Raw genomic sequence first — 19,315 nt, 5'->3', positions numbered from 1 at the left:
GCGTTAACCCCTGGAACATAACTGCTCTGATAGCTCTTCACTGCAGTTTGCTATTCATCCCAAAATGTCTGAGGTGCTCCTGAGTCTCCGGGAGCCCCAAGCTCTGGGTGTCATGTCTTGACAAGGGAGATGTTGTGTGCAGTTAGTTGTTTCCCCTTAGGCTGATGCTCTCCTGTCAAATAAACACAAAGAATCCCGAGCCTGGAGAGGATGCATCAGCCTAGATCTCCATTCTCATAGCTTTTTGTTCTCCCTTCAAGTAACCCTGCTTTGAATCAAGCCTGTTCCAGCTTCCTCTACAGCATGTGCCTCAGCCTTCATTCAGCTGCAGAGAAGATGGAGGACTCTTCCCAGCAGGGCAAGTTTGATGAAGGAGACAATTTAATCTGGTTCAGATTGGGTGGACCCAGTCTGCCCCGATTTAAAGGTTTTTCAGCTGGTTTAGCTTGTCTGCCAGGGAGGCAAATCGGGCTTTTCTAAACATATTTACTCCATACTCAAAACCAAGCCTTGAGCCATTTAAAAATCCATCCCTGTTTCAGCAATCTCTGTGGCTTGTCTGCATGGGAAATTTACTGGCATAACATTGCTGGTATAATTATACCATGATATGCATATAGTTGTAGCCATGTCAGCGCCAGGATATTAGAGATACTGTGATAGTTATGCTGCTGTAACTCTCAGTGGGGACCCCATTCTCCTGGAATAAGAGTACTTTTTCCCAATTTAGTTGCACCAATAATTTCAAGCCCTAAGTGAAATGAGTGTGTCGGTTTCTCATTCGAGTTCTGGGTGAGTGCAGGTTTCTACACAAAAAACACTCTCACACTTGGCACTAATTAGTACCTCTCTTGATGGCCTCAGCAGAGAGCCAAGGACTGAATGGGCCATGAAAGCAGAACTCCCTTCTCATCTTTAGATATGGTCTCACTAGGTTGGGTTGAGGCATGTACAGCAGATCTGCACCAGAGAATCATGCTTTGCTGTTGCTTGTACTATATCTGCTCTGGGGATAAATGAAGGACTTCAGTATTTATCAGCCAGATCCCTCCCTGATTTTATACTCCTGACTTTGGGGTGGGGAACTATGCGCCCCTCGCTCCAGACCTCTCTGCCTTTGCTCTGGTATTCCTGTGTCCTTCCTGCCCTTCTCATGCTGGTTTTGTTTCTAGAGCGAGAGATGTCTGAGCTTCTGCAGAGGAGTCTGCCCCAGTTAAACTGCAGTGTGCCTGAAAGCCTCACCCTCCTGTCAGAAACCCCTGATCCCTTCTGTGCAGATGAAGCTCTTCGTAGCCACCAGTATTGCCTCCTGCTCCTCTTGTACTGTGCCTATGCCCTGGAAGACAGGTGAGCCAAGCCGTGTGGTTGAGGAGGGGGAAGCACTGTACACAGATACCAGAGGGTGCAGCCTGTCATCCTTACTGTTCCCCCTCCCCATCCTCGTTTGCAGGTTTGTTCCAGAGGCAGAATTATTCTCAGCCATAAGAAATTTCCTTCTGTCAGTGCAGGACCAGGGAGACTGTCCCCCTTCTTACGTCTTCAGAGCCGTTCTTTACCTTCTGGCTGTCTGTCAAGACAAAGGCGAAGCCTTAGACTCGGTAAAAGCTGATCAATCAGAGCTTCTTTAAGTTTTTTACCTTCTCCCCTCCACCCCAGAAAAGTGACTGTGTGATGGTCAGTGAATAGACTGGGGGAGCTCACACCATGTGTACTCTCAGGTTATTTCACTGTGACAAACACTTTGGGATAGAGATTGTATTGAATAAAGTTGTGTCCATGTGGGAAGGTGTTTGCATGATGGGTAGTCCTGGGAGTGCACGTGAATGCTGTTATAAATTCCATAGCTTCAGTCTCCTGAGAGCATCAGCAGCCTCTGCAGCAGGCTTTCTAACGTTTCCATACGGCTTTTTGCTGGGCCAGAGCACTGAACAGAGCTTACAAGAGTTTTTTAGACTTTGTGATTCAACAGCTTTCACAAGGACTGTATTTAGTTGGTATTGATAGGCTGCATAAACAGGGCACATAGTTGCACTTCTCACAATGGGGTCTCATCACATCAGCTTCATCTAATGGTTATATCTCTCTCTCTCCGTCCTTCTCCACTCTTGTCAGAGTCCACTATGTGCCATAAGGAGAGTCTTGGAGAATACATCAGATCTGAGCTTGGTCTATATTCATCATCCTCTTCTGCTTAAATTCTTCCTGCGTTACTCTGAGCTTATGGGCAGATTCGGTCGCCGGATCCTCCAGCTCTGGTTTTCCTGGGAAGACTACAGTCAGATTGAGACTGAAGATGCTGTCTCTGGGCTCTCCTCTGGCTTGCTTGATTATCCAAACAGCTTTACCACTTTGCTTCACATCCTGAAGGGCAATTCCAGTGTTTTACTCATTTTACTGGTATGTGACTTTCACAAGGACAGTTTGCCATCTGTGGCCCCAATTCAGGAGAGCACTTAAGCACATGGATAAGTGCTTTCTTGAATCGGGGCCTAAGTGAGCAGTCTCACATATGCATATGCAGTCACAGACAGTGTCTGATTTGTAAAGAAAGAGGTGCTGGGGCTCAAGCAATAACAATAATACTGTTCCTACAACAAAATGGCACCATTCGGCAAGGTCATGCTGCGTGGAGGAGGCTGTTTTGCAGAACAACATGGTGTCCTCCGTGCAGAGTGCCCTCTGCACACACCATACGAGCGAGGCCATGCCTTGCATGCTAGTGTAGAATTACATGTTTTGCTATAAATGTCACAGCCCGCCACTGACAGGAGAGGGGCCAGGGCTGTGCCCCGGCACAAATTAAGCTCTGGTCACAAACCAGACATGCATACCCGACATGGGAAATGGGATTGTGGGCCTTTGTACCTGGGCAACCTGCCCAAACTGCCTGGAGGGCCTTCGGCAACCCAGATAGGTAGTGAAACCCATCACAAAGGTGCTGTGTAACTGCACTTGTTTCTACATGGTACAAAAAAATTCACACGTACTGTGAGCTCCTTGCACACAGCTGGTTAATCTCTTCTGTGGTAGCTTTGCAAGAAGCTGCTCTGTTAACGTGGGGACTGTGATAGGCTATTGATGGATAGGAAAGAAAGGGAGGAATAAAGAGCTTTAATAATGGCATGTAAAGACTAGAACTGAGGGAGCGTATTTATTAACTGGGAGGTGTTTCTTTGTGCTACTCCCAGGATTCCCAGGACTGTAAATAGCACCCTGTGCTGCTCTTACAAAACTGAAATCAAAAGCCTTTGGGATCAATGAGGCAAGGTCCTCCCAGCAGTTGGAATAATGAGCCAGATCCTCAGCTGATGTAAATCAGTGTAGCTCCATTGAAGTCAGTGACTTGTTGTTATTTCTTCCCAAACCTGATAAGGATACTATATATTTTTCAGAATAGAGACCTATTTCATTACTAAAACTACTAAGCTTTCAGATCAAGTAATAACACGCTCTTGGATAAACAACCTCCCAAAATAATTAAGAAATGAGGTAGGTTTTATTATGAGTAGGCACACACAAGGCAGCGTACACAGGGCTTGGAGTGCTGGTACATCTGGCCTGGTCTAGGAGGTTGCAAAATATTTGTTTCTCTCCAGTTACTGAAAGGGCCAACAGACAGAATGGCCATTTCTTAGAGAAATCCTTCACCAGTTGGGACTAGGTTCCAGAATACTAAACCGTATTCAGGCACTTGATATTTCCAGAGCATCAGTGAAAGTGAATGATGAGCTGACAAATCAATGTGAATTAAAAGGAGGGATGCCCCAGGATGACTTACCTACCCCATTATCTTTCACAATAATTTTGAAACCTTTCATCCAGCAAACTAAAATCAGGTTAAATATTACAAGTATAAACAGGTAAAAGAGAAACAAATTGCATCATTTGTGAATGATATTATGTTCCCGTTTTCCCATTTTCTCTTTGCCATGCACTCCTACAGAAAGAAATTAAGTTAGCTCTGTTTCAGGCTTTAAAGTAAACTACAGTAAATCACAGATATTGGCAATTCACCTCTCTGCAGGGGTACAGCATGATCAGTTTGAATTTAGATGGGCTAATAAAACAGTCCAGTGTCTTGGCATAAATATTCCATCAGATATAAACCAAGCTTATGAGAAAAATAACCACCGCCTGTTAGGGCAAGTTAAAACTCTTGTAAAATGAAAAGACTTGTCACAGGAAGGCAAAAATGAATATCCTTCCCAAAATGTTTTATTTGCTTAGCTGTTCTTAGTAAAACTCTGGATTAGATAGGACAGATGGTGCGTGGCTTCATTTGGGACCGTTAGCTCCTGAGTAAAAAAAGAAAAATTTTAACACATACAGTGAAGACATTCTGCCAACTTTAGATTATATTCCTGTCCTGCACAGATGAAGGCCACCCTGGAGTGAATTCAAGACTAAATATAAGCAGTAGCTCCTAGGAATGGTGTTGTATTGCATTAAGAACAAAGGACTTTTTGGGTCAGACCACTGGTCTATTTCTTGTGCTGATCAGTATCCTGTACCTCACAGGAAGATGCAAGAAACCCCATAATGGAAGATTACGGAAAAACTTGCTCATAAGGGAAGTTTTTTCCTAACCCTGGGAAATAAGTGGTCAGCTCATGCATGTAAGCCTAAGGGTTTCTATCTCTTGGAAATATTTTATCCTGTAATGTAACTGTGGATGTTCTCATTATCCATATAAATATCTAATCCTTGCTTAATAAAATTCAAATCTTTATATCGTGTTGCAGTGAGTTCTGCAGGGCAATTATACATAATTGCGTGAAGGATTTCCTTTTATCACTCTTAAATATGTTGTCTTTCGGTTTCACTGAATGTCCCCTTGTTCTTGTATTACGAACTAGGGTAAATAGGAGCACTCAATTTACCTTCTCTGAAGCATTCATTATTTTTATACTTCCATTGTGTCTCCTCGTACTCCTCTCTGAACACTCCCCATATTTTCAGTCTCTCTTCATATGGAAATCTCTCTATCCTTCATGTGGCCTCTCTCTGAATCTGTTTCTTTATAGGTCCCAGTTCACCAAAGCACTTAAACATAAGCTTAACTTTAAGCACATACTTAAGTCCTTTCCTGTTCAGCTAACTCTGAAGTACATGCTTAAATTAAGCACGTGCTTAAGTGCTGTGCTGAATCTTTGCCAGAGTTAGTGGGAATTTAGCTATGAGACTCCAGGAAGGGCTATTCTTGGGGAGGGGCCGGGTGATGGACTAGATGATCTATACATGTCTTTTCCATTTCTAATTTCTGTGATTCTAGGAATATTTGGTTTATGTATCACACAATTGATGACTTTTATCCATTATGTTGCTTCTATATGTGCTAGGCTTCTAGGTCAAGAACTTTAAAAACAAGTGCCTAAAGTTAGGCTCATTAATCCATATTTAGGCACCTACCATAAGTGGCCTGATTTTTCAAAGCAGCAGTTCCCCATGAGAGTGGCGGGCTGCTCAGCACTCTTGAAACTCAGGCCACTGATTTGGGTGCCTAACTTCAGGCACTTGTTTTTAAAATTCTTGGCCTTCAGCTTGCACTACTTCCTATGCCCATGCACTTGATAGCCACATATCAATATTTTAATTCTAACAGCCCACTTAAAGAAGGTGTTTGGCTATCAAAGAGGAGAGCCTTCCTGTGTTATACAATACACTCTGCTTAATGGCCAAACTTAGTTTGGACATCCACATCACTAGGGTGTCACTCAAGGAACCAGTGTAGCATAATGATAGTGAACAGCAATGACTTCTGCTTAATGAGGACTGAAAGGTAATGTCTGCACTTCTTCCCTCTCAGGACCTGGTCTGCTTGAGCACCACAGAAGTGGCTCACAAAGTTTTGATGACCTTGAGTATATTCCTGAAAAGAAACGAGGATGTTGTTGTCTGTGACCTCCTTCGGAGTCAGTTTCTACAGATCCTGCAGAAGCTTCTAGTGGAGAGCAGCTCCACTACATTACAAGGTGAATCCGACTTGTAATTAGGGACCGACACCCTGAAATTTGCGAAAGGACTGGATAGCTCAAGGGGGTAACTCTAGGATAAAAAGCCTTTGATTCAGAGTCACTGGTTCTAATCTAGGCCTTGCCCACATAGGAAACCCTCCTAGTGAAGATATGAGTTATACCAGTTCCCTGAAATACACAGCACCTACATTAGGGCTCATGCTAGTAAAAAAAATCACTGACATAGCTTTGCTGGCATAAGATTTAAATGTAGACCAGGCCCTAATGACAGGGCTTGGTCTACATGCAGAAATTTACTGGCAGTACTGTACCACTACAGTTACACTGATATAACTCCCCGTGTGGACACACTTTTATTCCAGAATCCATGTGCCTTTTCTGGTTTGCTTATGTCACTTTGAAAACAGTATAAATTAAACTTAAAAAGGGCATTCTGATTCTGGGGTAAAAGAATGTGCCGCTGGGAAGTTACATCAGTATAACTAGAGCTGTAGAGTTCTGCCAGTAAATGTCCTCATGTAGACACATTCTCAGGTAGCTAGTGGCTGAAAGTCATTCCTGTCTCTTTTCTGTTCAGTTCTCTATGCAGCATGAGTTGGTGGGGCTCAAGACAGTTCCTAGTGCATAGACAACAACATGGGTGCAGATTATCCCACCTCTGCCTACTGTGGGGTTCTTACACCTTCCTCTGAAGCATCTGGTGCTGGCCACTATCAGAGACAGAGTACGAGGCGAGATAGACCTGAGGTCTGATCTACCATTGCAGTTCCTGTATTCCTAACATCACAGGCACCTGCTTGTGTTGCGGTTTATGCTAGCTGTGGCCCAGTTATTCATAGTTTCATCTGGGAAGCCAACGACCGAATGAGCCTTGGAGACTTGAATTCTTTCCTCCCACTGGAGGTGGCCCCTTTGACAAGGTCTGTGGCAGATCAGGGAAGGGGCAGTGTATCTGGAAAACTTGTATAAATAACCAGAGGGCTTTGGGCTCAAGTTCTCTGAACCCCAAGTGGATTTTAAAAAAGCAGTTAAACCTCCCCTCCCAAAAGGAAAACCCCCTAAGCAGCATTGGGAAAAGTTTTTCTAAGGCTATGGTAATTTATCCTGCATATATCATTCAGACACACATACAAACACACACACATATGTACCTGTTCCCCTGTGTGCTGCCCGGCAGAGAGAAGCTCAGGTGGAGGAAGGGGAGGAAGGATGGCTTTGTGGTTAAGCTGGAGGACTGAAGCTCTGGAGACATAGTTTCAATTCCCTGCTCTGCCCCAGCCATCCGTTGTGACCCTGTGCAAGTTGTTCAGTCACCACGTGCCTCAGGTTCCCATCTGCAAAATGGGGATACTAATGCTCCCTTACATCCCAGGGGCATTGTGAGGATGAATACATTAGAGTGTGAGGTGCCACATAATTACGTAAGATGGATAACAGTTTGGATAAAAAGCATCAGAATGGAAAGAAATGCTTTCCAGCTTCTCAGAGGGTTTTGGACCCTTTTGTAAAAATATAGGTGAGAGAGTCCCTTAAATGGCTCACTAAGAAAGTGAAATCCAAGTTCTGTGCTGAAGGGGCTCTGGCCTCCTGGGAGAGGAAGTATTACCCCCTATCCCATCCCCTTTTCTCTTCTCTAGCTAATCTAGAACAGTGTTGGTGGGACCCAGCTGTTGAAGGGAAGGAAGCTCAGCCCTGATCTAGAGTGAACAAGGGGGTTGGGATGGCAGAGATGGTGGGAGTCAGTTTACAACCCCCCACCCCTCAGCTCCAAAATGTGCAGTACCTATCAGACAGCAGGAGGATGGAGCACATCGACCAACTCTTCATATCCTTTCTTAGCTAGCAAGAACCTGCCTCTGTTGCTGAGACTTCTCTTCCTGGTGCAGCTGAGGAATGAGGCTGAGAGAGAGCTGGACAGCACAGACTTCAAGCTGCTTCACCATGGTAAGCCTCTGCATCCATTTTTTTCCTGTTGGGATGTGATTCTGCATTCCCCAGGGTGCTCTAACCCAGCAGTTCTGTACTGAGACCAAGGGCCTGGTTCTTATTGGAATGCAGGTCCCGTTACTCTGCCCTGGCTGTAAATTACATCACATTTACAGTCACTTAAAGGTCCCTTTCCACTGCCAGAGTGTGGTGTAAAGAGTCTGTACTATAAATGAAGATCAAGCTGTGAGAGTGTTTCCTCTGCTTCCTGCCTTTAAAGCACCTTTGTTGCCTGAGACCTCACATCAAGGCCAAAGTTTTTTTCCCTTTGGGTGGGACTGGACTGGATGAGAATGGAGTCCACCATTGGTGCCCCTTAGGCGGCAGGAGTGGGTTGCTGATATGCAATGCATTGCCTGCCTGTGTCCCGCACCAGTGGCTGAGCAGATGGTCTCTGCCGTACTCATAGTCCTGGGAATGAGGTTTGAAGTGGAGGATACTTCTAGCCTCAAGCAGCCACAGGGAACCAGAGAATGAGGCTGGGTATTGTGCTTAGCTCTCACATGTAGCTGGAGGGAAATGCAATAGCCAGGGCTTTAGGCAGCTGAAAATTACTCCAGACTCCTTCAGACAAGATTTTGAACCTCTGATGCTCCTTTTTGCCTATGTAGTTATGTCACATCTCTCTTTCCCTTCTGAAACCCATCTGTGTACTTCTGTATCTGTCTCCACTCCTCAGGAGCAGAAAACCTCCCTCCTCCTTTCTCAGTTTATTCTAGTTCTCCCTCTGCAGACAAGGCAGAGAAGGGGAAGCCGCATGTAGGAAAATGAAATCAGATGGGCCTTTTCATGGCAGGCCTCAAAGATGTGCTTTGGGCTGCTGGAACATACCCTTTCACCTGTCTGTGCATGTGGGGACAGCAGATGGATGTGTCATGCAAGCTGCTCAGTGATCATAGACATTAGAGATGGAAAAGAGGTTACTAGATCATCTGCTCCCTCCTCTTCTATTTCCCACCAGGGCCAATGCAGGGATATTCTTTACAGTGTTCTTCAGGTGCTATCCTTTCAATGGAATAGCGCCGCCCGCGGGGGCTATTCCATTGAAAGATCCACATTTTGGTGCTTCCATTACTTTCCTTGTGACTATTCCACAGATTCTCAGGTAGCAGCTAACTAAAGAGGTCAGGAAGAAGCATCTCCTTTTAGACTGTCAGCTTTTCTGAGTAGGGGACTGTCTTTTTGTTATGTTTGTACTAACCTAGCATACTGGGGTTGGAGCCTCCAGGCTGTACTGCAACACAGGTAGTAAATGGGCAGGCAATTCATCATGGTGTTTCTTGCACTTTCCTCTGAAGTATCTGGTGCTGGCCTTTCTCTGAGACAGAATATAGGACTGGATGGACCATGGTGCTGGTCTGATATGGAGATATACCTATCTCATAGAGCTGGAAGGGACCCTGCAAGGTCATTGAGTCCAGCCCCCTGCCTTCACTAGCAGGACTAAGTACTGATTTTGCCCCAGATCCCTAAGTGACTCCCTTAAAGATTGAACTCACAACCCTGGGTTTAGCATGCCAATGCTCAAACCACTGAGTTACCCCTCCCCTCAGTTCTGTGCTTAGCCTTTCAGTCCTTGACCTTCTCCCAGGCCTTCTTGATAGACACCATCCCCAAATGTTTGATATTATCAACAAACAATATACACACTTAACAGTTTATCTCCCAATCCATCACTATTGGGCCCCTCATCCTCCCATGCTCTCTGCCCCAACCCTTTGTTTTGCTGTTGTCATTCCTTGCTGCACTCTGTCTAGTATAGAACATAATCTCTTTGTTGCAGGGGCCAGTCAGTCTGTATGTGTTACGCACCATGCACACCTGGGGTGCTGCATTAACTTGTACTCTTTGTTTAGCCAAATTATTGTGTTAGTTTTGTTAATTTTCCTCAATCCCTCCAGCCCATCCATCATTTTGTTGCTCTTATATGAATTCTCTCCAGTTAAATGGCATCTTTCTTGTAGTGAGCTGCTCAGAATTGTCTTTATATCAGATATTTTTGAGGGTGCTGTGTATTGATATATATTGTTCTGTCTTCTAGTCAGTAACCTCTGTGGGAAATGCAGACCAGGAGATGTTGAGCTGCTGCAGCCTTCCTTGAACTTCCTGTATTGGAGCCTTCACCAGACAACAACATGTAGTCAACAGAGAGGTGAAGTGGAATTGTGTCAAATGATGTGGGGTTGGATGATTTCACTGAATTAGTCTCATCGTGGTTGTAGCTGGGCTAACTAAGGTAATAAGGGCAATCAATGACAACTGATCACCTCCATGGGGAAGTCAAGAAGGAGTTTTTTCCTTCCATTTACAGCATTATGCAGTTGGCCAGGTGCATTATGGGGTTGGGGTGTGGTTTTTGTTTTTTGCCTCAGGGTTCAGGTATTGGCCACTGTGGAGCAGGGGACTAGCTTTGTTTTACTTGTTCGTACAACAGCTAGCTAGCACAATAGGGCCCTGATGCCTGAATGGGGCTTCCAGGCTCTACCCTAAATTAAATAATAATAGCAGAGAGAGGAAGATCAAGATGGCCACCGTACTAGATTATTTTAATGCTGTTTATTCTATTAGCTGTATCAGAGATCACATCTGTGTGGCAGAAGGTGGAATGCCAGACTAGACTGACCACTGGTCTGAGGTGCTGTGCCCTGTGGGTTTTTTTGGTTGCCTCTTGATTGTAGTGGCTTGCTTAAATCACTTGTGTCACATACATGCTGATTCCTTCTATGCCATCCCAGCAGACTCTTGAAGCCTGTTGTACCCTTTTCTCCTGCATAGTGGTGGCTGTACTGCTCTCTAGTGTGCCTTTGTTGGAGTTGCTCCAGAAGGTTTTGGAGCTCACCTGGATGTGGCCCTGTCGCTCTGGACCTGCTTTATCTTCATCCGAAGAGGCACTTCTCTGCTCTGCTTGGCTGCTGACTGCTTCCCTCTTAGCTCATCAGCATCGTTACAACTCTGAGGTTAGAACTGCTGTCAAGCCAGAACCCAAGCTGTGCGGGAACCGTCATCATGCTAAAATAAAATCCCTGTTCACAGGCAGAAATGATTCACATTGGCCTGGACTCTGCTGGCCTTTGCAGTTACTGCACTGTTCTGTGCAGAGGATTCCTAGCTCTGGTCTCCCAGCCTGGCAGAGGGCTAGGAATCCTATCAGGTGGTTAGCTAAGGCCTGGTCTACACTAAGGGGTGGGGATCGATCTAAATTGGGCAACTTCAGCTACGTGAATAACATAGCTGAAGTCGACGTACTTAGATCTACTTACTGCGGTGTCTTCACTGCGGCAAGTCGATGGCTGACGCTCTCCCGTTGACTCCGCCTGCGCCTCTCACCCTGGTGGAGTACCGGAGTCAATGGGAGAGTGCTCAGTGGTCGATTTATCGCGTCTAGACTAAACGCGAAAAATTGACCCCACCCGCTGGATCGATCTCTGCCCGTCAATCCAGTGGGGTAATGTAGACAAGCCCTTAGATGTAAACCATTTGAGGGCTCAAGAGAAGGGTGGTGATCCTGGGGAAAAATCTCCAAACTCCCCTTTCCCCCAAAAAAGCTAAATTCTCTGTGAGAGAGTGATACATTTTAAAGGTGCTTTTCAGGAGGCTAACAACCATTCTGTAAATTATAAACCATTTTGTTAGTGCTCTCTGTTGGACTTACAGGTAACTGTGAATGGAATATTCTCTAACACCAATGCAAGGGGGTGACCTTCCCCTCTAAATATATATGCCAGTGCCTCATACCATTCCTTGTGATAAAATGGAGTTAAAGCCTCAGTGGCATGAACTTAGGCTCTGATCCTGCAAACACTCACACAAATGCTGAAATTGACTCATGAGTAGTCCTATTGAAGTTAGCGGGGCTACTCATAGTCAGTGAAGTTACCCAAGTGTGTAAGCTTGTGCAGGATTGGGGCCTAAGTCTGTATGGCCAGGAAAGGATGCACAGTTTTTGGGCCCCCTTAATGGGTGTGAAGCCCCTTGTAATTCCTTGCAGCACTGGACTTTTCCATAGAAAGACTGATGTGTTTCTAACCTGTCCATGGGATATATCTGTAACCTGCAAAAGGCTCAGTTTCTCAGGGCTTACAAACCTAACATCATGAGATACTGGGTGAGGAATAGAGGCCTTGAGACAAATCAGTCACAGTTTGTCATCTCACTTACACTTTCTCCTCTGAAACACACTCTTCAAGGCTGTGATGTTGTGAAGGCTCTAGGGACTGTGTTATCCTGGTGACTACTAATGTTGTGCTGTGTCTTTCGGGAGACCCAGGTTTGGTTTTCCCAGCCCATATTGATCACTGGGATGTGAGCATTTACTGTCTTGTAAGCCTATCTCTTAAATTCAACAGTACTTGACTGGCATGACAGCCTACACGGGTACTGCCACAGAGAGCTCTCTAGTACCAGTCAGAGGTAATTAGGTGGTGGACTTAGGAATGCCTCAGGGATCAGGCTGAGCAGTGAGACACTTCAGTGGTATTTCTCTGGAAGTCCCATCAGTTTCTGAAGAATTTAAGCTTTCCTTAAAAATGGGGGGAGGGATAGAGCCACTGTTGTTCTCTGGCTGCTTTCCACTGTTCCATTGCTGCTCATGCAGTACTTCTGGAGTGACGCAAAGCAGCCACATCTGGCCCAGAGTTTTTTGCCTTTATGGTTGTGAATGAGAGCTGATGCCATGCTGTCTCCCCGAGTCTGCAAATATTTAGATGGAAAGAACATCTTAGAAAAGTGTGAACTGCCCTCCGTGGGGTGTTAATGAGTTCGGTTTATCTGCCAGCATCAGGTTTGGTCATTATCTCTTTTACTGCTGATCATTTTAGTAGAAACAACTAGCTCAGGGGTGGGCAAACTATGGCCCGTGGGCCAGATCCGGCCATTCAGGGCTTTGGATCCGTCCCACAGGATTGCCACCCCCGTGGTGCCGCGGAGCCTGCACCACTGCTGGAAGCGGCCAGCACCACGTCCCTGCAGCCCCCGGGGGGGGGGGAGCAGAGGGCTCCGTGAGCTGCCCTCGCCTGCAGGCACTGCCCCCTGCAGCTCCCATTGGCCAGGAATGAGGAACCATGGCCAATGGGAGCTTCGGGGGAAGTATCCACAGGCGAGGGCAGCACGCGAAGCCCTCTGTCTCCCACCCTTCCAGGGGCTGCAGGGACGTGGTGCTGGCTGCTTCTGGGAGTGGCGCGGGGCCACAGCAGGCAGGCAGGGAGCCTGTCTTTGCGCCACTGCTACTCTGGAGCTGCTCCAGTTAAGCAGCGCCAGGCCAGAGCCTGCACCCCCCACCCCAACTCCCTGCATCACCTTCCTGCACCTCGCACTCCTCCTGCACCCCAGCCCCCTGCCGCACCCCTCCTGCACCTCAACCCCCTGCCCTGAGCCCCCTCTCTCACCCCGCACCCTCCTGCACCCCAACCCCTTGTCCTGAGCCCCTTCCTGCACACCACACCCCCTCCCACACCCCGCACTCCCTCCTGCACCCCAATTCCCTGCCCCAGCCCTACATTCATGGCCCTGCATGCAATTTCCCCACCCAGATGTGGCCCTCGGACCTAAAAGTTTGCCCACCCCTGAACTAGCTGTTTGGGGAAACCAGGCAGAGTGCAGGATAAGAAGTGGAGCTTGGGCCCCAGTCATTCCTTCTCCAATCTGACCCCTGAAATCGTGTCATCTTTAACTAGTAACATATTTCCAAATGGTCAGTTATGGACACTGTCTAAAGAAATAATTGATTACAATCTATAGGTACCTTCGGGGGGAACAAATATTTTGATAATAGACTCTTCAGTCTATCAGGGGAATGGTCTTATATGATCCAGTGGCTGGAAGTTGAAGCTAGACAAATTGAGACTGGAAACGAGGCATACATTTTTAACAGTGAGTGTAATTAACCATTGGAACCACTTACAAAGGGCTGTGGTGGATTCTCCATCACTGGTGATTTTTAAATCAAGACTGGCTGTTTTTCTAAAAGATCTGCTTTAGGAATTATTTTGGGGAAGTTCTATGGCCTGTGTTATACAGGAGGTCAGGCTAGATGAACAAAATGGTCCCTTCTGGCCTTGAAATCTATGAGAATTAAGAGCATTTAAGGGGACAGTCTTCCACCTGATAACCTGTTGATTCAACACCAGAGACAGGCTTTTATTCATTCTTCTTTCACCCGGTGTTTTATTCTCCTAGGTTCACCAGACGATCTCTCTGGATGTAGAAAAGGTCCTGAATGCCGTTATCTTCAGAAGGAAGAAGCCTGCACTGCTCTTAGGTATGCAGAGGCTGTCTAGGGTCATGCTCCTGCTGCCTGGGAACAATAACTGGCACTTGCCTAGTTCCAAGACTGTTTAAAGTAGATAGGGAGAATGTTGGGAGAGAAGTTAAGACTATTCGAAGGCAAAAAGAACACAAATAAGAGTGACTGATGTACTGGAGGTGAACATGCAGGTGGGAGTTTGGCACCTTTGGTGCATTTATCTTTGTCCACATGGGTGGCGGGTATCATAGGCTGGGGGAGGCTGTGCCTCCCCAAACAGCCAGGCGTGGCCCCGCCAGTGCTACACACACAGGTCCCCTCCTCCTGCTTCCTGCTCTGCGGCTCCCCCTGTTCAGTAGCCGTGCTGCCTGCCCTCCCGGCGCTCTGGGGTTGGGGGAACTAGAGCCGCGCCGCCCACCCTCCTGGCACTCTGGCCCTGAGGGCACTAGCTTGGGGCAGGGGCTGGCGGCTCTCGTGGGGGAGGGGGTGCAGAAGGGGCGGGACCTCAGGTGGAAGGGGCAGGGCTGGGGGCTAGCCTCCCCCAGCCGATGGTTGACATGCCGCCCATGTTTGTCCACTACAGATTTGGGGTACTTGGGGCAAAGGTAAAATGAGTTTGGTGGTGTTCATCCCTGGTGGATATTTTTTCATTTCTTGAAACTACCATAGAGTTAGGTAACAGGGCTTGAAACTGAGCAAGAGTTGGAATAACAAGTGAGGTGGTGCTGCAGGGCCGGGTGTGTGGGGACTTAGTTTAGTGGCATTCATGCCTGCAGACACTAGCCAATGCAATCTCCCTTTAATAGGTCCTGAAAATAAATCCACTCAACTTTTCCTTCTCTCCTCTGTCAGGCTTTGCCCTGGGCATTCATGTGCAGGGTTGGGTTCCTTGGTGCTGAATGGTTTTGGTTTCATGGGGTTGGGGTGGGGGAGGGAAATGCTGTGTTGTAATAACAAGCAGTTGTGTGTGCAGTCAGTATCCTTCAGTTCCTGCGAGCCATCCTCAGACAGAACTTCTCTTCCTCCCTGCTGGTGCTCGTAGTCCAGCCTACAGCCCAAAGCAGGATGGAGCCATCATTGTCAGAGGACGATGCCACCCTGTATCCACTGGCCACGTGGCAGGTGCTCTCGCTTGTTGTCAGTCTGCAGAACCTTCTGGTCCAGGTACATTTACAGACATAAATAAACACAGATTAGTCTGAGGAAAAAAGCCTCAAATAACATGGCCCAAGGGAATTTCTCCCCTTCTTCACCCCTTACAGAATGATAGAAATTTGATCTGTAAGGAAGCATTAGACCATATTCTCCCACCACAGCCAGTGCAGGGCTGTTATATACGGTATATCCTCCAGGACTTTGCCCAGTCCAGCATGCTTTCACCATTTCCCTTGGGACACTGTTCCTCAGCCTTATAATTTCTGAACCAAGTTCTGGCCTCATATGACTTTATGGTGAACTGAGTGCAGAGCTGGCTTTGTAAGTGCATTGTATATTGCATGCCCTGAGGACAATGAAAAGTGTAATTTGCCTAAGCTACACCTTTTGCACCTCCTGTCTCTTGAATTTTCCTCTGTCAACAACATCGCTCTCATTCTTTTCTCTGTGTTTTCAGAAAGACCTATTGCTGTCTCAGACTGTTGTTGCCTGCCTGGAGGTCTTGATGGAGTACCTGCATAAGAGGAACCAGGGCATCGGTAAACCTGCCCAGTCCTTGCTCATTTGGGCCTCAATCCTACTGAGCCTTCTGGCCCTGATCCAACAAGCACATGTCTGACGTCAAGCCCGTGGCTACAGTCCCATTGAAATCAAAGGAACTACTTGTGTGTCTAAAGTTAATCACGTGCTTTAGTGCATTGTTGGATTGAGGCCAGAACACCCAGGCCTCTGCAGAATTGAGCCCTTGCTGTGGTCACGAACCCATCCCATGGTTGGTTTTCAAAAGAACAAAAATCATGCTCCCCATCCTCATGTCTGCTATGATTGAAAAGACTAGATAGCTTGGGAATGGGATTCAGAACTTTTCACCTGCTGGTCATTTGTTCCACTCCTTGAGGCCAGGACAACTAGGTGACTGAGGGGCCGAGAATGGATATGGAACCTTTTACCTGTAGGTTGCCAGTTGGACTTTGGTCCCAGGTTAGGGGCACAGGGAAATGGGATATGGGAATGGTGGCATTCCCAGAGACCAAGAGTTCAACACAGAATTTGAACTCAAGAACCCCATGTCACAGTGTGCTCTGCTGGCGTGCAGAAGATTTCTTACAGTGGAGCCAGTGGAATAGAAGGTTTCCCTTAGTTTCAGCCTCCTGTTACAGGGCAGTGGGCTCTGTCTTCAATCTTGAAACAGAAAAGTTCCCTGCTCCATGACCCATTCGAATCAGTCACAGAGGGTACGTCTACCCAGCAAGGAGGAGCCCACAGCAGCAAATCTCAGACCTTGGTGTAACACACTGCTGGGGACACCCAGAGCTGTGAGTCACTGCGTTACCTCTCTGCCTCAACAAAAGTGAGCTTTGCTGGAGGTTAGATTATGTCAGCTCCCTGCCCCACCAATCTGTCTTCCTGACCAGCAAACTCCTCAAGGCTCTCCCAGTCCAAACCTTGCCTCGCAAGTAATGATCAATGAACTCCAGCCACCCAGCTCCTCAAAGTGAAGTTTCTCTGCAGTGCACAGCAGCTATCACTGTACATTCACCGAGGATATTAAGTTTGCTGCTCTGTTAAATAGTCAGTACATTACATCTTAATTTAACTGGGGTAAACACATCCTTTCTTCAACCACAGCACTGAATGGGTTTATAGTAAAGGTAAAACAAGTTTATTAAACAAAAGTTATGGTTAAGTCATACCAAGTAAAAGGGATAAAGGTAGAAATGGTTACAAGCAAATAAAAGTGAAAACAGGCCTCTAAAAGACTAAAACTTAATCTAGCAAGATACAGTCTTTGTTCAAGATAGTCTCTCTCCCCCACAGTTGTCTTTCCAGCTTTTTCTGGCAGGATCCAGTACAGTGATAAAATTGTTTGGTTCCTTTGTCTCCTAAGGTGAAGGATATGAAATATTTCTGTGTTCCCTATAGCCCCAAGGGGATTGTGTTTGTCTTACAAGTCAGGAAGGCCTCTTGGCGATTCAGTCTCCTGTCTTTCTGTGGGATGCAGGAGCCATCTTAATTCTCTGTCTCTTGAGTTCACGATCAGGATAACCCCCATTGGTTTAACTTGATAGCTTTGTTTATTGCTAATATCTAAATTGAGGTAAACCCACATTCATTTGTCTAGGACAGACCTGTTTATTACCTTTCCCTAGGGTAGGCTGTCTGGTCTTAATCATGTTAGAGAGAATTCATAACTTCACATATAACATTAATTCATGCATTTTATTCATGCAGTGATAGTAATAACCAGCATGTTATTAGCTTTCATATGCTGCCTTACACAATATCTTTGGATAAATATCATGATGACAGTGTTGGGGGTAGTGAGTTAAATCATAGAATATCAGGGTTAAAAGGGACCTCAGGAGGTGACCTGTCCTCGTCATTATTTATCACTCCCCCAATTTTTGTGTCATCTGCAAACTTTATCAGTGATGAGTTTATGTTTTCTTCCAGGTCATTGATAAAAATATTAAATAGCCTAGGGCCAAGAAACCATCCCTGCAGAACCCTGCTGGAAACACGTTTACTTGATGACGATTCCCCATTTACAGTTACATTTTGAGACCTGTCCGCCCATTTATAATCTATTTAATGTGTGTCATGTTAATTTTATATTCTAGTTTTTTAATCAAAATGCTGTGCGGTACAAAGTCACATGCCTTAAAGAAGTCTAAGTATAATATATCGACACTATTGTCTTTATCAACCAAACTTATAACCTCATCAAAAAAAGAAAAAAGTTGATTTGCATTAATTACATTATCCTCCCTTAATTCTTTATTAATCAAGTCCCATATCAGCTGTTCTGTTATCTTGCCTGAGATCAATGTGGCTTACAGGCATATGATTATCCTGTTACTCTGTTTATCCTTCTAGTCTTCTGGAACTTCCCCATACTCCAAGACTTACTGAAAATCAATATTAATGGTCCAGCGAACTTCTCAGCCAGCTCTTTTAAAACTTTTGGATGCTGGTTATCTGGAGCTGGCGATTTAAAAATGTCCAACTTTAGTAGTTTCTGTTTAACATCCTCCAGAGATACTAGTGGAATGGATTGTTATTATCTAACGATGTGACTATTGCATCTGTTTTTTGCCCCAAATACAGAACAGATATATTTACTGAAGACATCTGCCTTTTCTTCATTATTAGTGATAATTCCACCAGTTTTATCTAGTAATAGACCAATACCATTGTTGGGATTCTTTTTGTTGCTAATATAGTTAAAAAACTCCTTCTTATTGACCTTCTCTCTGGTGGCTACAGATTTCTCCTTGTGTCCCTTTGTTTCCCTTATCAGTTTTCTACAGTTCCTAACTTCTGACTTATATTCATTGCTATCAAGTTCCCCTTATAGCTGCTTTCACTTCCCCTCTAAACCAGGTTCATTTTTAACCAGCACTGGCTTCTTCCTCAATTGTGGCTTTTTAGGCATCTATAGTAAGGTGTTCTTAAATGATTCCCAATTATCATTCAAATTTTTCTTATTAAATTCTTCCTTCCAGCTGGTTTGGCTCGTAAGTGCTTTGTGAAATTGGCCCTAAAAAAGCACTAAGTATATATATTACTGGTCTGGACTTAATTCTGCTTTCCCATTATAAATGCGATTAATTCATGATCACTTGTACCTAAGCTACCATTAATTTTTAGTTCTATGATTTAGTTCTGCTTTTGTGGGCTGTGTAAACATACCCAGAGAGAGAACACCAAAGAATGAATGAACATCAAACAAAAGGGTCATTGTTGGCAGGGAGGAAACTAGTAAATGAAAATGTGTTGTTACAGATGAATGCCACTCAGTAGCCCAAGTTTGTCTCTGATAAAGTCCCCATAGAACAAAAGAGAGAGCAGATTAGTAGGAGGTTCCACTGATTCAATATTAAACAGATCACATGCTGTTTCAGCATTTCAGCAACAGTGTAATATATCACAAACTGTGGAGTTTGGAGTATCCTAG

The 19,315-nt window shown here is 45.6% G+C and overlaps 1 protein-coding gene across 1 annotated transcript in view; it reads left to right on the top strand.

The window, feature by feature from the left end:
* Positions 1-15,976, top strand: part of MEI1 (meiotic double-stranded break formation protein 1) — a 45,148-nt gene extending 29,172 nt beyond the window's left edge. Inside the window, exons 17-27 of the mRNA XM_029912796.1 lie at positions 261-358; positions 1,173-1,347; positions 1,451-1,598; positions 2,113-2,397; positions 5,807-5,972; positions 7,815-7,919; positions 10,003-10,113; positions 10,737-10,918; positions 14,136-14,217; positions 15,164-15,366; positions 15,815-15,976. Of these exons, the coding sequence (XP_029768656.1) occupies positions 261-358; positions 1,173-1,347; positions 1,451-1,598; positions 2,113-2,397; positions 5,807-5,972; positions 7,815-7,919; positions 10,003-10,113; positions 10,737-10,918; positions 14,136-14,217; positions 15,164-15,366; positions 15,815-15,976 (1,717 nt within the window). The remainder of the gene's footprint in view (positions 1-260; positions 359-1,172; positions 1,348-1,450; positions 1,599-2,112; positions 2,398-5,806; positions 5,973-7,814; positions 7,920-10,002; positions 10,114-10,736; positions 10,919-14,135; positions 14,218-15,163; positions 15,367-15,814) is intronic.
* The last annotated feature ends 3,339 nt before the right edge of the window (positions 15,977-19,315 follow it).

Source organism: Terrapene carolina, unplaced genomic scaffold (assembly GCF_002925995.2).
Source record: "Terrapene carolina triunguis isolate 2854851 unplaced genomic scaffold, T_m_triunguis-2.0 Scaffold247, whole genome shotgun sequence".
In the NCBI taxonomy this organism is placed as follows: domain Eukaryota; kingdom Metazoa; phylum Chordata; order Testudines; family Emydidae; genus Terrapene; species Terrapene triunguis.
The sequence above is the reverse complement of the archived record's forward strand: the minus strand, read 5'-3'. Positions and strand labels throughout refer to the sequence as shown.